Source organism: Lepus europaeus, chromosome 4 (assembly GCF_033115175.1).
Source record: "Lepus europaeus isolate LE1 chromosome 4, mLepTim1.pri, whole genome shotgun sequence".
NCBI classification, from domain to species: Eukaryota; Metazoa; Chordata; class Mammalia; order Lagomorpha; family Leporidae; genus Lepus; species Lepus europaeus.
Window position 1 is genome coordinate 137,868,336 of NC_084830.1, and position 18,059 is coordinate 137,886,394.

General features: G+C 43.8%; 1 protein-coding gene across 1 annotated transcript in view; it reads right to left on the bottom strand.

Moving 5' to 3' along the window:
• Window positions 1-1,720: 1,720 nt before the first annotated feature.
• Window positions 1,721-18,059, bottom strand: part of NDFIP1 (Nedd4 family interacting protein 1) — a 56,182-nt gene continuing 39,843 nt past the window's right edge. The window contains exons 4-8 of the mRNA XM_062188922.1: window positions 16,750-16,837; window positions 15,829-15,953; window positions 13,772-13,838; window positions 9,690-9,795; window positions 1,721-2,690 (exon numbers count right to left, since the gene is read on the bottom strand). Of these exons, the coding sequence (XP_062044906.1) occupies window positions 9,692-9,795; window positions 13,772-13,838; window positions 15,829-15,953; window positions 16,750-16,837 (384 nt within the window). The 3' untranslated portion in view covers window positions 1,721-2,690; window positions 9,690-9,691. The remainder of the gene's footprint in view (window positions 2,691-9,689; window positions 9,796-13,771; window positions 13,839-15,828; window positions 15,954-16,749; window positions 16,838-18,059) is intronic.

Consider the following 18,059-nt stretch of genomic DNA (forward strand, 5'->3'; position numbering starts at 1 on the left):
TTGCGTTAAGTATGAACAATTTATAGCCAAGTAGAGTATATTTTAGTATAAGAACACAGAGAAGGCCAAAAGAAACTTCATCTGTACTGCTAATGACTCCTGGTGGGCCAGAGCTCAAGTCAGACACTTATTAAAAAAAAAAAAAAAGTCATTTACGTCACTAAAAATCCTGTTGTTTCACACTCTAAACAAAATTGAGCCCGTTAGTAGATATTGTCTTACTGATTTTTAACAAGCAAATTTTAATAATGCCTTTTCTATTTTCAGACAAAAACAATCTAGCTTTCTGAAAAAGAAAAAAAATGACCACACAAACCCCTTTAAATATAAGCATGCATAATTCCAAATGGCAGCAAGTAGAGACATAAGGGACCTCTGTTGTCTGCCCTCATGCAAAAGCCCTCTCTGTCCCAAAGCCCAGGATCTAGGCTGGTATATCCCAAAGCCTTAGGCGAGTAAAACGGGTTCCTCTGGATCTTCTTTCAAAATAATTGATTGTAAAGGCCTCCCTTTTATGCCAGAGTTGTTCTTAGTAATGAGCCTGCCAGGGTATAAAGAAGCGAGAAATGAGTGACACAACCATTTTCACCCCAACAGTAAGGACTCTCCAAGACACACAGTCCCAACTTTCCATCCCTCAAGTCTTCCATCTTCACCACAGGTACAAGGTGAAGGGCAGCCACCCTCCTGACTAGGGTTTTAAAGTGTATCAAACTGCAGGTTTACACATATTTCAGTTCACTGAACACACAAAGCAAGCAGGGCTCAAGGACCTAAGGAGTCAGCACACAGCTGGTCCAGTGTTGGGGTTTCCGTGATTTAGAACCCTTCCACTTGTGCTGCGACCTAACGTGAACCACCTCTGCTGCACAGCCCACATGTACACAGCCTGTTCCATGTCTCTCCATTCCGAACGTGGACGTTACAGGCCATGAGAACTCACCACGCTATCGTTGGTATCATATGATTAAAAAAAAAAATCCTTGAAGAGACTTTCCTAAAGCTCACTCCTCTCTATTGCAAAATACATTTTTCGAGCAAGATCATGTTACACTATTACTGATAATAATCAATAATTCAATAATCATTGAAATGTTAATCCATGAGGCTTTTAATTTCTCCTTTTGGTTTTCAACTTTATGCATTATGTATGAACCTTAGACAGATTTCCTGTATTGCCTCTCGATGTTCACAGGCGAATGAAGCAACATTTTCAGCTAACGTACCGAGCTGCTGCTGTTTGTCTAATAGGACAATCTTGCTGCATTTTCTAAGTATTTTACTTAAGTGGAAAATGGGGGGAAAAAAACAAATGGCTGATGCCGTAAGAACCACTTCTCTCTAAATTTAACACAAGCAAGACAAGATCAGAAGTCAGGAGGACTGAAGGCTCTTCCGCCTCAGAGCATGCAGGAAACACCGGAAATACAGCAGCTACAATTATGTCCAAATAATTAAGCATAATTGGGAATTCCAGAATGATTCAATGCCTCTATTTTATTCCATTACCTCTTGCAGAACTAAAGTTCATATATTTTTAGGAATGTATTGAGCAGGATATGAAAGGCAGGAACTTCCTGTGCTTAAAATGAAGAATAAAACTGACCTAAGGGCAGGTTTTTTTGTTTTTGTGTTTTTTTTTAGTATTTACTGAATGATTCTGTAAGATCGGAAAAAAATGCCAACCAACAAATGTAAACCAAGAAAGTAAACACTAAGGTGCTACACAAGAGACATTTATTAATGTTCTGTTGTATTTACAGGTTTAACATAGCAAACCAAGGTGAATTACCACATGGGCAGAAAGCACATCCACTCGACGTCTGTAACTCATCGGTTTCTGCTAACACATTGTAAAAGCAAGTAGTACAGCATGTTAGGAACCACCTCAAAAGTTTCAAGCTAATTCTTCTTTTGCTCCTATACCTGATCCTCTAATCATACAGAGGATACCAAGAGTTAACGTTTTAGTAATTAAGCTGCATTTGCCTGTGTCCTGTTTTACACAGAAACACTTAGAGAATTCCTTAGGTACACGCCACACAACAATAAGGTACTGCAAAATTTCGAATACAGACTATAAAAAAATTAATGTTTATTATTTACCAATTAAGACCATAGTTTTTGACCACATCTTGAATGTATTTTGCACTATGATTTTGCTTCCAGGTGTTCACACGACACGACTGAATAAATTCCTAGATTAATTTTAATAGCAAATAATGGACTGATGTGCAGAAACGCAGTAATAACATAAGTTGTAACTTTTGAGAAAATCCCTTTAAACTGCCAGCATTATACATATCTTACACTACATTAATTCCAAATTCATTTTGAGATGGATGATGAATAAAGCAAGACTGCCCCCTACTGACTACAGGGACGTGGCTCATGCTATTTAAAATGGCTACAAACAATATATAAGGCATTATTGATACATCACAGACTTGATTGCAAGAGCTTTTTCAAACATTAACCACTAATGATTCAATGATTACAGAATTCAGCATTAACTATTAAAATTTTACACCTAGGAACAAATAGAGAGAAATGATCTTTTTCAACAGTACTTTTATTTTTAAAGCAGGTGATTATTCTTCTGTGTTCTGCATCTCGATTCACCTCCTGCAGGCTCTCTCTTGCTGCTTGAGAGAATCCATAGACGCAGGAAGGCCTTTGCCAGAAAACATCTGCCAGAGAAGGACATTGAACATTGAATCCCGGTTAGCGTGTTACCTTGGTGGGAGAAGGACGTGTGGAGACATGGGAAGTGCATTTCAACACGGCTCTAAGACTCCTATACACCGACATCAGACTACTACACAGACAGTACCACTGCAGCTCTCTAAGTTCTCACAGCCTCCACAACTAGAAACAACGGGAATGCTTTCTCTAAAATTCCGTGAGGTCAGGGGGTTCTCTCTTCAAGTCTCCCAACAAAAGCACAGAATGGAAGCTGCACGTCTTTATTCTACACTGCATCCTGGCAGCAACAACTGCAGCCTAGGACAGAACAGAATCCCAATGCACAGGTGATTTTCCTAATCTACCCGAAGCTACTGTTTGCCCTGCTAATTCCATCAGATCCTACACAAAGATAACTTCTACCAAGGATGCCAGTGTCACGCTGTACAGCAACGTTAAAATACACATGTAAAAGGGGACAATAAGTATTTTTAAAAAATAAATTTTCTTTAAAACTCAATGTATTTTGGGACACACTTCTCTGAAAATAACAAAAATGAGGATACTTCAAAAAGTCTATGGAAAACTTGTATTATGAAAAAAATTGCATGGATTTCAGGGATTTTTTTTTAAGAACTCTTGTATATGCAGCCCCAGAATAATGTTTAGAAAAGTATAGGGGGCCAGCACTGTGGCTTAGTAGGTTAACCCTCTGCCTGCAGTGCCAGCATCCCATATGGTCACCGGTTCTAGTCCCAGATATTCCTCTTCTGATCCAGCTCTCTGCTGTGGCCTGGGAAGGCAGTGGAAGGTGGTCCAAATGCTTGGGTCCCTGCAACCATTTGGGAGACCCAGAAGAAGCTCCTGGCTCCTGGCTTCAGATTGGCCCAGCTCCAGCTATTACGGCCATTATGGGGAGTGAACCAGCAGATGGAAGATCTTTCTCTCTGTCTCTCCTGCTCTCTGCCTTTAACTCTACCCCTTAAATAAACAGGTGAAATATATGCTCTCAAAATAATGTCTATACATTTTGTTAAATGCAGTTTTCATCTAATACTTTGAGGTATTTCTGCCTAGTGAATTGTTTTTTTTTTCTCGTGGAACTAACTAGGGAAAGAAAATAAGTAAAGATGGAAGAGGAAATACTAACAAGATACACTGATTACTAACAAATTTTTTTAAGTGGGTTAGATGGGCTTCTCCATGGCCCCCAGCTTACTTTCCCATATCCCCAAACTACCGGGAAGGCCGCACGAGGCCTCCACACGAGGCGCTACAGGAAGTCACCTATGCTTCCAGAGAGACCAGCATTTTTCCAAACCCCAAATTCAGATGTGTTTGGGCTTGAAGTAAACGTGTGTGCTGACACAAGGGCAACTACTCTTTAGACCGAGGTAGAGACAAAGGCCTCAGAATGTGCAGACCTCAGAGGCAAAATCAAACTGACAGAGAGGTGTCAAACAGAGGTCTCCGCTGTGAGGCTGACTCACTGCAAAGCTAAGCACTTTCAGTTTTATAAGTTTTGATTAACAGATGAAAACTGATGAAACAAGGACCACCCAAAACACCAGCGCTTGCGAGAACACGTACCACAGGCCAATCACCTGGCCACAGTCTGAGTTCACACTGCTCCGGCCTTAGCAAGGTGCTTTAACAGGTCCTCAAATCGTGAGCTGTTCAAAGTTCCTTAAGAGGACTCAGCAGGGTTCCCAGGAGGAGTCTCTGTCAGTGTACAGACTGCCAGCCAAGGGCTACTGGTGAGGGCCGCACAGCACCCGACCTGATGTGGGCGCTGCAGCTCGTGCGGGCCTTGAGACCATGGACACGGCTACTTAGCCACAGGTCAGACCACCTTGCAAACAACAAAGATCCGCAGCCTACAGAGCATTTTCGCTTTTAAGAGGAAGACAACCAGTTCTTCTTGGACTCGTGTTACTTTTTTTTTTAAAGTAAAAACTCTACTGGAAACACCATTTCTACTGTCTTGCTACTTTATAAAACAGTCCAATAAGCCATATATTACCTTGAAATGAATTTCCTTTAATAACATAAGAGCGGTGTTAAAGAACAGGGAAAGATTACAGAAAGGGAGAAATGAAAGTGTTTGTCTTAGGCAAAGGCAGAGAGAGAGGTTTTCTATCTGCTGGTTCGCTCCCCAAATGGCCGCAATGGCAAGAACTAGGCCATCTGAAGCCAGGAGCCAGGAGCTTCTTCCAGGTCTCCCACGTGGGTGCAGGGGCCCAAGGACTTGGAACATCCTTTGCTGCTTTCCCAGGCAAGGAGCCGGATCAGAAGTGGAGCAGCCAGGACTCAAACTGACACCCATATGGGAGGCTGGCTCTGCAGGCAGCAACTTTACATAACTGCTATACCACAGCACTGGCCCTAAAAATATTTGTCTTATGTGAACAAAATTTAAATATTTGATGCCTAATACTCAGGGAGCTCACCAGGTCACAAGAATTAAATTTTTTTTTTTTTTTTTTGACAGGCAGAGTGGACAGTGAGAGAGAGAGACAGAGAGAAAGGTCTTCCTTTGCCGTTTGGCTTACCCTCCAATGGCCGCCGTGGCCAGTGCACCATGCCGATCCGAAGCCAGGAGCTAGGTGCTTCTCCTGGTCTCCCATGTGGGTGCGGGGCCCACGAACTTGGGCCATCCTCCACTGCAATCCCGGGCCACAGCAGAGAGCTGGACTGGAAGAGGGGCAACTGGGACAGAATCCAGCGCCCTGACCGGGACTAGAACCCGGTGTGCTGGCTCTGCAGGCGAAGGATTAGCCTAGTGAGCTGTGGCACCGGCCACAAGAATTAATTTTTAATTACGAAGGGCCCTAGCTGATTAATGCAAGGGCTTAAAAAACTTTTTACTGGTATGTCAGATGGGGTTTAAAGAACAGATTTTAGGCCGGCGCCACGGCTCACTAGGCTAATCCTCCACCTAGCGGCACCGGCACACTGGGTTCTAGTCCCGGTCGGGGCGCCAGATTCTGTCCTGGTTGCCCCTCTTCCTGTCCAGCTCTCTGCTGTGGCCCGGGAGTGCAGTGGAGGATGGCCCAAGTGCTTGGGCCCTGCACCTGCATGGGAGACCAGGAGAAGCACCTGGCTCCTGCCTCCGGATCAGCGCGGTGCGCCAGCTGCAGCACACTGGCCATTGGAGGGTGAACCAATGGAAAAAGAAGACCTTTCTCTCTGTCTGTCTCTCTCTCACTGTCTACTCTGCCTGTCAAAAAAAAAAAAAAAAAAAAAAAAAGAAAAAAAAAAAGAAAAAGAAAAAGAACAGATTGTAGAACACATTATGCTAAGTGCTTCAGTAGAACAAGCAGTGTCAGCTATCACCAAGCACCCACGTCCCCACCTCCCTGCTGTGGTCGCTCTGCCCTGGTTGACCTGGCAGCACCACAGAAGGTGGCATTCCATACGACTGTGCTCACCAGTGCACTGACAATAGTAAATGTATGAACACTTTGATGCTTTCCCCGTTTCATGTAAAGCTGTCTGTAAGAACATCGCGTTTCTCTGGCCTCCCCACAGTCACACACTCCTTGGTACCACTGTGTGCACCTCTATAATTGCTCTGGCTCTGTCACCAAGTGGGAAACCATGGCACTGAGCTTCTCCCTGCACTTGTTTTTGCAAAGCCTGCAGGATTTCTGAAAGGGAACCCTGAGCTGTCCCTGTGCTAACACCACCTGAGTCACACAGGCCTTTTTTAAGGACTTGTAGTTAACACCCACCTTGGCTGTTTTCAAACAGTCAGGGGATCTCCTGAAGCCTGGCAGGCCAGTACTGTATCTGAGGTCGCCTGACAAGAGTCACCTTGCTCACCCTGAGCAGCAAAATGCCAATGTTAGGAGAGCGCAGAGAGTACTGCAAAGTTACTTTTAAAAACTCTGACTTTTGGGCAAAGTCAGTCTGCAGTCAGCTTTGAACCAGTGGCATCAGCATCCAAAAAAAAGAGCAGTCAGTAGAAGAAAATAAAGCCTTCACATTTCATATGATGGTTTTCCAAAACATCTTCCAACTAAAAATCCCATCTGTTCTACCTAGAGAAACAAAGCATGCTACGTCTGGATCTGCAAGGCAAGTTCTGACCCCTGTCAATGAACAAAGCACACTCAGTCCCATAGGCTGTTACGGCTTTTCAGGTCCCCTCCAGGGGTTCCCTGAAAATTAGCAAGGAAGTCATTAGAATTCTAAATGCTGCTTTAAGTCCCTAAAACCCTTAATTTAGAGTGCTGAATCCTCTGGGCATGTCAGAAATTATTTCAAATTAACCAGGTTATCAAAGCTGGACAGAACAGCAAATAAACATTATTATGCCCTCCAATGGGGAACACTCATTTAGCTCGGAGCAAGTTTCCTGAAGCCTTATCAGACAGGCTCCTGACTTCAAACAACCCCCTGAACAGCTCCAGCTGCATTACTACCAAGGACAACCCGCTTTTAATCACAACCCTGAAGATGCGCTGTCTTACAGGCAGCACACTCTCATTAAACAGTTCAGAAGTCTTAAAAATCAGGACAGAGACGAGAAATCTGGCCCCTAAGGAACTTCTGGACACCAACAGAATAAGGGAGATGTGGAGGTTATGTCAGCACTGCTCATGGAGAGGATTTGTAGCAACCCCAAAGCACTAACTTCTCTATCTTTGGTAGGTAAGAGTGCGATCTAGGGCCAGATATATATTACAATCAGACATGTTGATGAAAAACTACAATGGTAACACTGAACACAGAACACCTGATAAGTCTTAAGGACACCTCCAGGTGTTAGGAACAAGGCCCGTGGTGTCTAGAAATCATGACTGAACCCAGATTCATGACACGTCACATACTTTTCAACATGCAAGAAGAGCCATCCCTTAAAAGCAAACATGAACGCAAAGTATATACTCCCTTAATGAAACTGACTTTTTAAAATTAAATTTTTTTTTTTTTTTTAATTTTTGACAGGCAGAGTTAGACAGTGACAGACAGAAAGGTCTTCCTTTTTCCATTGGTTCACCTCCCAAGTGGCCGCTATGGCCAGGGCATTGCGGCTGGTGCACTGCGCCGATCTGAAGCCAGGAGCCAGGTGCTTCTCCTGGTCTCCCATGTGGGTGCAGGGCCCAAGGACCTGGGCCATCCTCCACTGCCTTCCTGGGCCACAGCAGAGAGCTGGACTGGAAGAGGAGCAACCGGGACAGGATCCGGCACCCCAACCGGGACTAGAACCCGGGGTGCCGGCGCCACAGGCGGAGGATTAGCCTAGTAAGCCACGGCGCCAGCCAATGAAACTGACTTTAACACAAACCTAAGTAATCTGCTACTTCCATAAGTACAATTAATTACACATGTAAAATGCTTAACAATATCTGATACGTGGAAAACTTTTTTCTTTTCTTTTTTTTGACAGGAAGAGTTAGAGAGAGAGACACACACACACAGAGAAAAAAAAAGGTCTTCCTTCTGTTGGTTCACCCCCAGATGGCTGCTATGGCCAGCACACTGAGCCGATCCGAATCCAGGAGCCAGGTGCTTCCTCCTGGTCTCCCACGCAGGTGCAGGACCCAAGGACCTGGGCCATCCTCCACTGCCTTCCTGGGCCACAGCAGAGAGCTGGACTGGAAGAGGAGCAACCGGGACAGGATCGGTGCCCCGACCAGGACTAGAACCTGAGGTGCTGGTGCTGCAGGCGGAGGATTAGCCTACTGAGCCGCAGTGCTGGCCAAAACTTTTTTTCTTATACTATGCTTTTAAAAATCCGTTTTGTTGCATTCAAGGTGTCAGTGCATTGCATTCTGTTGCTCAAAAGCTTATAATGCTGTCCCTCACCTGGCAAATTAAATACGGTAGATAACTTATTTTCTTAAAACATATACCCCGAGACCACCACAAGTCTTCAAAATTGAGAACCCTACTTTCAGAGATAGTTACCTATGTAAACGATGACATCCAGCAGCAAATACATGGGCTTAGCCTTGTCAGGAGCCAACACGACACTGGGTTTAAAGGCCAGCTCAGTGAATTTGATGGTTCCCCTGGAAACGGGTTTACTACTCAGCATATTTGAGAACACGGCTTCAGCTGGCTTTCCAATACTACGGTTTGCTCCAACAAAGCTGCTGTCCCCTGAACAAACTCCACACTTCCCTGCCTCTTTTCTGCTCTGCACCTGCGCTGAGTGATTCTGAAACTCCTCCCCACTGTTAATTTCCACCAGTTATAATTCAACCTACCGTTGAAAGCCAGGCTCTGCTGCTGTCTACAGCCTGGCTGGTGGCCTTCACCTCGCCTGGCCTCCAGGTGGTGCTCAAGGTTCCGCCCCACCATTCACAGTCTCCCGAACTCCAAGGAGGACTACTGCATCATGTTCCCAGGAATGTCTCCCAAGTGAACTCTTTTTCAAGATTCCCTATTTCTTGCTTTAGGCAGAGACAGCCTCTAGGGAAATCCGCTTGTGAACCAAAGAGCCCTGTCAGGGCTTAGTCCTCCTATGTTGGCAGAGGGGCAAGGGAAAATGTCCTTTCAAAGCCCCCCTTCTCTTCCTTGGCTTTGACCCTCCTCCCCAGCAGTGGTAACAGCAGGATGTGAGCCTGCAGACAGGCGGAGGAAGGCCTCAATGACAGAAGCCATGTGGGCTTGTCTGCAGCCTGGGCAGGAGAAGCTCCTGCAGTGCCCCAGTCCCTTCCTTCTGGGGCTTAGAAGCTCTGCAGGGTTCCTCCTGTGGAACCTTCAGGTCGCCAGGTTCAGGCCAGCAGCCAATACCCCAGCTTCCTGACGACTGAGAACCCCACTCTGCCCTCCCCGCCCCATGTGAGGTGATGTCTTCTCTCCCACTGCAGTTCTTCCGACTTGCCTCATCAACAGCTTTCTGCAGAAAACCCTTATAAAGCTGGTGACCATGGAAAGGTGGGGAGTGACCTCAACCTCTCCCCCAGACTCTTACTCTAAAACTGCAGGTAGCCCTGCAACGTCCCCATGTCACACTTGAACTAGAGTATTTGTTTCCCCACCTTCAATACCTTTAATAAATAAAGAGAACTCTGGTCCTGGGGAGATTTGAGAAAGTTTCTGGCATCTTCCGAACTTTTGCATAATTGATAAATCCTCTGAGAAACAGCAGAAAACCTAATTTAAAAAAGAAAAGTAAACAATGAATATATAAATTTCATGTTAAGTCCCCCCTCCCAGAAACACTCTCTTGATGGCAATGCTGCATCATTTCTCTGCTAACGGCTATCAAAACAAGAAAAATTTTATTTTCCTCCAGAACCTCCAAAAGATCTTCATAATCTTCATAGGAAATGAAAAACCAAGGCCACTTGCAGTTGGAAAGCTCACTGAGAAGGGCGTCAGAACCTCCTCACTGAATCCCTAAAAAGCATTCCGAGATAATCAACCACTCCCCACCAAAAAAAAAAAAAAAAGCACAATTTTTCTTGTTTAAAAGCAAAAGAAAAAAATCAATCTTGTCTGTCCTAGGATTTGTTTCTGTTGACAGTACATAATGTTATCCACTAGATGTCAGCATTCTCTTACTTATTACAGCAACTTTCAAATTTTTTTTTTTTCCCTCAACTCAAATAAGGGTAAAAAGTTAATGGAAAAAATGGGATCAAAAGATAATGCACATTTTCCAAAAACTGTGTGAAGACCCCTTGTATTTCTCTATTCTGAACTGGACTGAATTTGTATATACCAGAATCCACAATCTCAGAAGCCTATACCTCCTGCAAGAGTGGCGATATGATATATCCCCTCCAAAGGGGACTCTTCCTTCACAGGCTTAATGTTTTTCAAGATGTATTCGCTTATATAAAAGGAGAGTGGAGGGAGAGGGCAGGGAGAGGGAGAGAGAGATCATTTACTTAACAGTTCATTCCCCAATGACCCCCAAAGCAGGGGCTGGACCAGGCTGAAGCCAAAAGCCAGAAACTTAATCCCGATCTCCCATGTGGGTGACAGAAACTCACACACTTGAGCCATTATCCACTGCTTCCCAGGTGGATCAGAGGCAGCTGGACCAGAAGCACAGTAGCTAGGACTCATACTAACACCCTGATACGAAATGCATGCATCCCGATTTTAACCTGCTATGCCACATGCCTGCTACAGGGCCCTGAGTCTTAAACACATTTTTTAAAAAACAGCTTTATTGAGTTATATACTATAAAATTCATTCATGTATAATTCACTGGGTTTTGGTCTATGACCATCATCTCTGGATATTTTCATCACCCTCCAAAACACCTGTACCCATTAGCAGACACTCCTCATTCACTGGCTCCCTCCACCCCTTTCCCCAGCCTCAGACAAGCCCTAAACTACTTTCTGCTGGACACACTGTGAGGCATACTTAGTGGTGGAGAACTCTGTACTCAAGACAGTGGAAGTGACTTTTGGCAGTAACCAAGTCACCAGCACAGAACCTGGCGAACACTGCTCTGTATGGCACCAAATGCAACAGTGACTCAAGAGCAGGAGTTATCCCCTGAATAACTGGGTTAGGAGGATCCCAGTGAAATGGAGGGCGAGACCTGTGTGAAGCAGACAGATACAACTCAGCTGCAGCCACAGGGCGCCATGTGGGAATGAAGGCCAGTATCGCTCAACTTTTAAGAGAAAAAGGAAAGGGAAAGGTACTGTGGCTCAGCAATTTAACCGACCACTTGGGACGCTGGCATCCCATATCAGGGTGCCAGTTTGAGTCCCAGCTGCTCCACTTCTGATCCAGCTCCCTACTAATGTGCTTGGGAAAGCAGCAGATGATAGCTCAGATACCTGAGTTGTGCCACTCACATGGGAGACCCAGATGGAATTCCTGGCTTTTGGTTTTGGCCTGACCCAGCCATGACTGTTGTGGCCCTTTGGGTAGTAAACCAGCAGATGAAAGATCTCTTTCTGTCTCTGCCTTTCAAATAAAAGAAACAAATCAACACAATTCGGCTGTTTTATGTTACAAATCTTGATTATTTATTTGAAAAGCAGCCAAAGAGAAACAGAAGGCAAGAGGGAAACACAAGGAGCACTCCACCCCTGGTTCACTCCCCAAATGCCTGCAATGGCAATGCATTGCAATGGCAGGGGTTGGGAACTGGGAAACAGAACCCAGGTTTCCCACATAGGTGGCAAGCACCCAACTAATTGAGTTGCTTCACAGCATCTGATGTGGCATGCAAATGTCTTAGCTATTAGGATAAATGCCTGCCTAAAATCTTCATTTTTAAATGCTGGTAAATAATTAAAAAAAAAAACCTTTAAGTAACCACAAGAAAGTGCAGATAAGAATGGATATAGCTCCTGGGCTGCCAGCCCGAGAGCTCTGCACAGACCCATGCAGGACAATTCTGTGTATGTGGCTCTCTTCCACAGAGATGGCTCCAGCCCCCAACACTGGGAACAAATGCACAAAACTGTCTCCAAAGTCAAAGCATCACTTGCTTACAAGCAAATGGTTCACCACAAGAACGGTCAATGATGAAGGATTCATCTCCCAGGAGACTTTCATGCAGAAAGGAAATTAGTCCATTAAATTTATCTATGTTGTCAACAACCTGCAAATATGCTCAGTGGTTCTTCCATGGCCTACTGAGAATTTCATGCTGACTTTAGACTTGGGGGAAGAGAGGAGAGTTCCGCCTTTCTCGTACAGGTACAATTTAGAGAATAAGCAAGCTGAGGAACTATTCCTCTTAAATCTGTGGTTTATTATTATTATTATTATGAAAATTCCCCACAACCAAGGGAGAAGCAAACTTACTGCTTCTCTTTCCTTGAAATTCCCATGAGCAGTGGCTGAGGAGATGATGCTACTAGGGAGGTGGTAGATGACCTGTACTTTCTAAGTAAAATTTAGGGCCAGCAATGTATGGTTCTGTCAGGCTAGGCAATGCAGGGCCTGCACCTATTAGGTACCTGTTGGGAACGGGTACTAGGCCAAGCCAGACAGACTAAACAGCAGCAGCACCAGCAGTATCTTAATTAAGGTGGTAACAAGAAGGCTCCAAACAGGAGAGAAGAGTAAGTGATGTCCCAGAAGCAGGGAGCAATCACTTCTTCATCAAAATGACCCTGCTATTGTGCAGAAATGACAGCAGGGACCCTGGGCCTTTCTTATCAGATCACATGCATTTTCTTCAAATAATGGAAGAAGACAGACACATTTAAAATAACACATTCCAATGTTTATTTAGAGTCAGAAGACTGACAACCTGAAATATGTGTGTGTGTGTGTGTGTATGTAATAGAAACAAATTCTCACCAATGGTGAACCAAAGAATTCTGGAAACCCAGTAGTTCTTTCAGAAGTCGTATCTAACATAGCTATACTCATATATTTTCTGTTTTCTACTGACACATCAGCCAAAAATGGGCCATATCCACTCACGAGTTAGTTCCATTGGTTACAGCATGCCTATTGGGGTGAACCCAGTGTGAACCCTTTGTGGCAATGAAGGGGTTGGCTCACAGGTGAGAATCACTTTTAGTTTCCCACTGACCACACAGAGGAGAAGCACTTATAGCTGGGTTAGAAAAGAACAACTGCGCCGGCGCCGCGGCTCACTAGGCTAATCCTCCGCCTTGTGGCGCCGGCACACCGGGTTCTAGTCCCGGTCGGGGCACCGATCCTGTCCCGGTTGCCCCTCTTCCAGGCCAGCTCTCTGCCGTGGCCAGGGAGTGCAGTGGAGGATGGCCCAAGTTCTTGGGTCCTGCACCCCATGGGAGACCAGGAGAAGCACCTGGCTCCTGCCATCGGATCAGCGCGGTGCGCCGGCCGCAGCGTGCCAGATGCGGCGGCCATTGGAGGGTGAACCAACGGCAAAAGGAAGACCTTTCTCTCTGTCTCTCTCTCACTGTCCACTCTGCCTGTCAAAAATTAAAAAAAAAATAAAAATAAAAAAAAGAAAAGAACAACTGCTCCAAAGAGATTTTCAACGTATGTGTCTGTTAAACCGATGATGACAACAACCTATATGAAATAAACATTTTTAAATTATACTTATCAATGATTAATATAACCATAAAGTAAGAGTTTATGAACAATATTTTACTTATATGATTTAACATAACCTTTTCTCTCTTCTCCTGTGTTGAAGACACTTACCTAAAACCAGAAACACCCACCAAAGCCAGTACTGACCATCAAAGTATCCAGGAAAATAAGTGGAAAACTGAAAAATAAAGCACAATATTTTATGGCACCTTAACAGACACAGTTACATTTTAATTCAGTGACACACAAAATATAAAAGTTTTATGATTTCAATGCTATCATTTAGCCATCACGATAATTTTAAATATTTAAGCAAAAGTATTTTATATATTACTAATTTGTAATGACTACAACAAATAAAAGCCTCTCTATTCATTAAAAAAAAACTTAAAATATAATCACTTTCAATCGCTTTCAGCTTTAAACTCCTTTTTTGAAAGTATATAGCATTTGTTTTTTAAGAACCTTTTTCTCCTGCATAATATTGGTCCTTCCAAAAACATTTCAGTGACAGTTTTACTTTGCTCATTCAGTGCCAGAAGCAACTGTCCAGTTATTATCACCACATTTCTAATGAGGCCTGATTTGTTCCTACCCCTCCAGCTTTGCCTCGAACTTGGAAGCTTCACCATGCACGAGGGTAAATTCCCTTGCCGGTGACTGGCTTAAGAATGGGCACCCTGGAAAATGGGAATTAAGGGCTTCTGAGAAGGCATCCTTGTACTTGAAGAAAAAAGAAATACAGACAGTCCCAATTTGCAATTCTTCAGTTCTATTCAAATGATGGTATGAAAGTGACAACAGAGCCGGAGCCAGGGCTCACTAGGCTAATCCTCGGCATGCGGCACTGGCACCCCGTGTTCTAGTCCTGGTTGGGGCGCCGGATTCTGTCCCGGTTGCCCCTCATCCAGTCCAGCTCTCTGCTATGGCCCGGGAAGGCAGTGGAAGATGGCCCAAGTGCTTGGGCCCTGCACCCACATGGGAGACCAGGAAGAAGCACCTGGCTCCTGGCTTTGGATCAGCGCAGTGCGCCGGCCGCAATGTGCCGGCTGTAGCAGCCACTTGGGGGGTGAACCAATGGAAAAAGGAAGACCTTCACTCTATCTGTCTGTCACTAACTCTGCCTGTCAAAAAAAAGAAAAAGAAAAAGAAAAAAGAACATATACAACTTAAAACTTAAATGAACTGCTTATTTCTCAAATTTCCCATTTCATATTTGGACCAGGTTGACCCTGGGTAATTGAAACTGCAGACAGCAAACCTCAGCCAAGGGGAGGACTACTATATAGTATTTTATTTCTTAATAAGGTTTAGAGAAAGAATGAAAGCTGGTTTAAAGCTTGATTCTTAACCTAAAATCCTGAAAAGGTTTGAGGTGAGTATATGTTAGCTGTCTGGGGGAAAAGCTTGTAACCTTCTTCAGATTTTAGAACCCTGAAAGTGTTAACAACTGCTTCATAATAAATAAGATGGATCTACTTCAAAATCTGCAATAGTCAATCATCATGCATTAATTAGTTTAGTATGCCAAGTTATGCTGAATAGATTGGTTTTGTCTGTAAGGTTAACAATGACAACACACTTATCTGAAATCAGAGAATAGTTTTAAAAGCCTAGATAAATATTTTACAACTTTAAGCTACTTCATGCAATTTTAACTGTTAACTCCCGGATCACTAAAGACATAAATCTCTCTAATTGATTTCAGAGGTATGCCCCTAATGGGGCAGTACTTGTTAAACACTTTTGGCTCTCCAATACCAGAAGGAAGTTAGAAAATTAGAGGGCAAGACAAAATTACACTAAAATTTCAACAGAATTATTGAGAGAAATGTCTGCTTTAGATGATAACTCAAAAAAGACATCTTACTTTTATTACAAACAGAAGTAACTTTAGAATGTACATATATATTATCATAGTATAAGCAGTACAAAGAAAGCAGCTGGTGAACAACTTGTAGGACAGACCACTATTCATTAGATTTGACAACAAAACTTGTATGCATGAACTACTTGCAACTGATTTTGGATCAACTTCATGAAACCAGAACAACAAACAGTCTTAAAATGCTGAGAAAACAAAAAAATGCAAATGGAAAATCAGACACTCAAAATCATTCTAATTTTTGTCTCTCTGTAAAGTGTATCTTTTCTGCTGTACCACTTACCCTGACAATCAGGATCCACTTAATTAGAGAAAGACCAAATCCTGAAATGGCCCCATACCTTCCTGCGGCTGAGGTGGTCAGGCAAAAGGACAGGAAAAACCCTATCCAGTTAAAGAGGAATGCCACTGTAAAAGCAGAGGGAAACCTTGTCAGACGTGGCCCTCAGTCAAAGCACAAGAGAACTCTTTTACCTGCCTCTCGTTACAAGACTTCCCAAGCATAAAGGAGGGTCCACCCTCCAAAACTCACACCCCGCCTCCCCCAAAACATGTAGCCTTCTGTCTGCCCCAACTTCCAACAAGAAAACACCCTCTTTCAATACCAAGTTTTATACTATCATGTCTACTGAGAATCATTTTCAAGAATGCCTTACCATTTGAAATGTTACCTACCTCCCGAGCACGTTACATACTTGAGTAAATAATGCCCTGAACTTTAAATCCGTGCTCTGGAATAATCTGATTCAAGTCTCTCACCTTCCCACTCTGATTTCTGGCAGCTTACAAAGCACTACATTTTGTTTATTTTTTTAATACAGAAAATAAAGAAAATGGCTACTTACTCCAAGTGAGGCACACGAGAAAAAACACAAAATACTATCAAGGGAGAAAAGCTATGCTGACTTCCGGCTGTCAGAAGTGAGGACTTGCATTCAGCAGACAGAGGCACTCAATTCCTATCCTACGTCTAACGAACCATACAGACCTGCAAACATGCAGTATCCTTGTAACTGTTTTACTTGTATTTTCTACAGATACTCATGTAAATAGATGATGAACAGGGATGCTAAGACAAAAGTGTAATAAACTCTAAATATCCCTATTAAAGGCACCAAATAAATATAGTGTATTAATCTATCAGCTCAACTGGTTATTAAATCAGTAAAATTCCGTGGGAGGTGGTGTGGCCTAATGTACTCACTGAAAAAGGTTAACATGAAGATCCCATCATTTCCTATCCGCAGCTGGTCAGCATCATCAAAATCATCCCGACCAACAAAATCCTCCTCCTAAAAAAGAAGAAAAAAGCAAATTCATAAGAAATCATTCCTACAAAAAAGAAAGACATCAAGGAAAAATTAAGAAACAGGCAAAGATGGGTACCATGGAGAAAATTTACTGCTTTGGCTTAATTCACAGTTGTAAGTACTCAAAGCCCAAGTATGGTGGCCGGCGCCATGGCTCACTTGGCTAATCCTCTGCCTACGGTGCCAGCATCTCATATGGGTGCCAGGTTCTAGTCCCAGTTGCTCCTCTTCCAGGCCAGCTCTCTGCTGTGGCCCAGGAAGGCAGTGGAAGATGGCCTAAATGCTTGGTCCCCTGCATCCGCATGGGAGTCCAGGAGGAAGCACCTGGCTCCTGGCTTCGGATCAGCGCGGTGTGCCGGCCATAGTGGCCATTTGGGGGGTGAACCAACGGAAGGAAGACCTTTCTCTCTGTCTCTCACTGTCTAACTCTGCCTGTCAAATGAAAAAAAAAAAAAAAAAAAAAAGCCCAAATATGTTTAAACTTTCATTTGGCATCCTAAGTAGAAGAGAAGAAACAAATCTTTTTCCCTAATAGTTTTTAAAATGAAGTTTTCATTTTATAATCTCAACTTTCAAAAAAGATTTATTTATCTGAAAGGCAGAGCTACAGAGAAAGAGGGAGAGACAGACATCTTCCTAAGGCTGATCGAATCCCCAAATAATGGCAACGCCTGGGGTTGGGCCAGACTGAAACCAGAAGCCTTGAACTTCGTCCAGGTCTCCCAAGAACTTGGATCATCTTCAGCTGCTTTCCCAGGAGCATTAGCAGAGAACTGGATCAGAAGTAGAACAGCCAGAACTCAAACCTGAGCCCATATGGGATGCCAGCATCACAGGTGGCAACTTAACCTGTTGCATCAAAATGTTGGCTCCTATAACTCAAATTTTTTTTAACAGACACTTCAAAAATTGAAAGGTAGGGCTGGTGCTGTGGCGTAGTGGGTTAAAGCCCTGGCCTGAAGCACCAGCATCCTATGTGGGCACCGGTTCAAGTCCCAGCTGCTGCATTTCTGGTCCAGATCCCTGCTAATGCGCCTGGGAAAGCAGTAGAAGATGGCCCAAGTCCTTGGGACCTGCACCCCCATGAGAGATCAGGAAGAAGCCCTTGGCTCCTGACTCCAGCCATTGCAGCAACTTAGGGGTGAACCAATGGATGGAAGACTTCTCTGTCTCTACCTCTCTCCGTAACTCTTTGAAATAAATA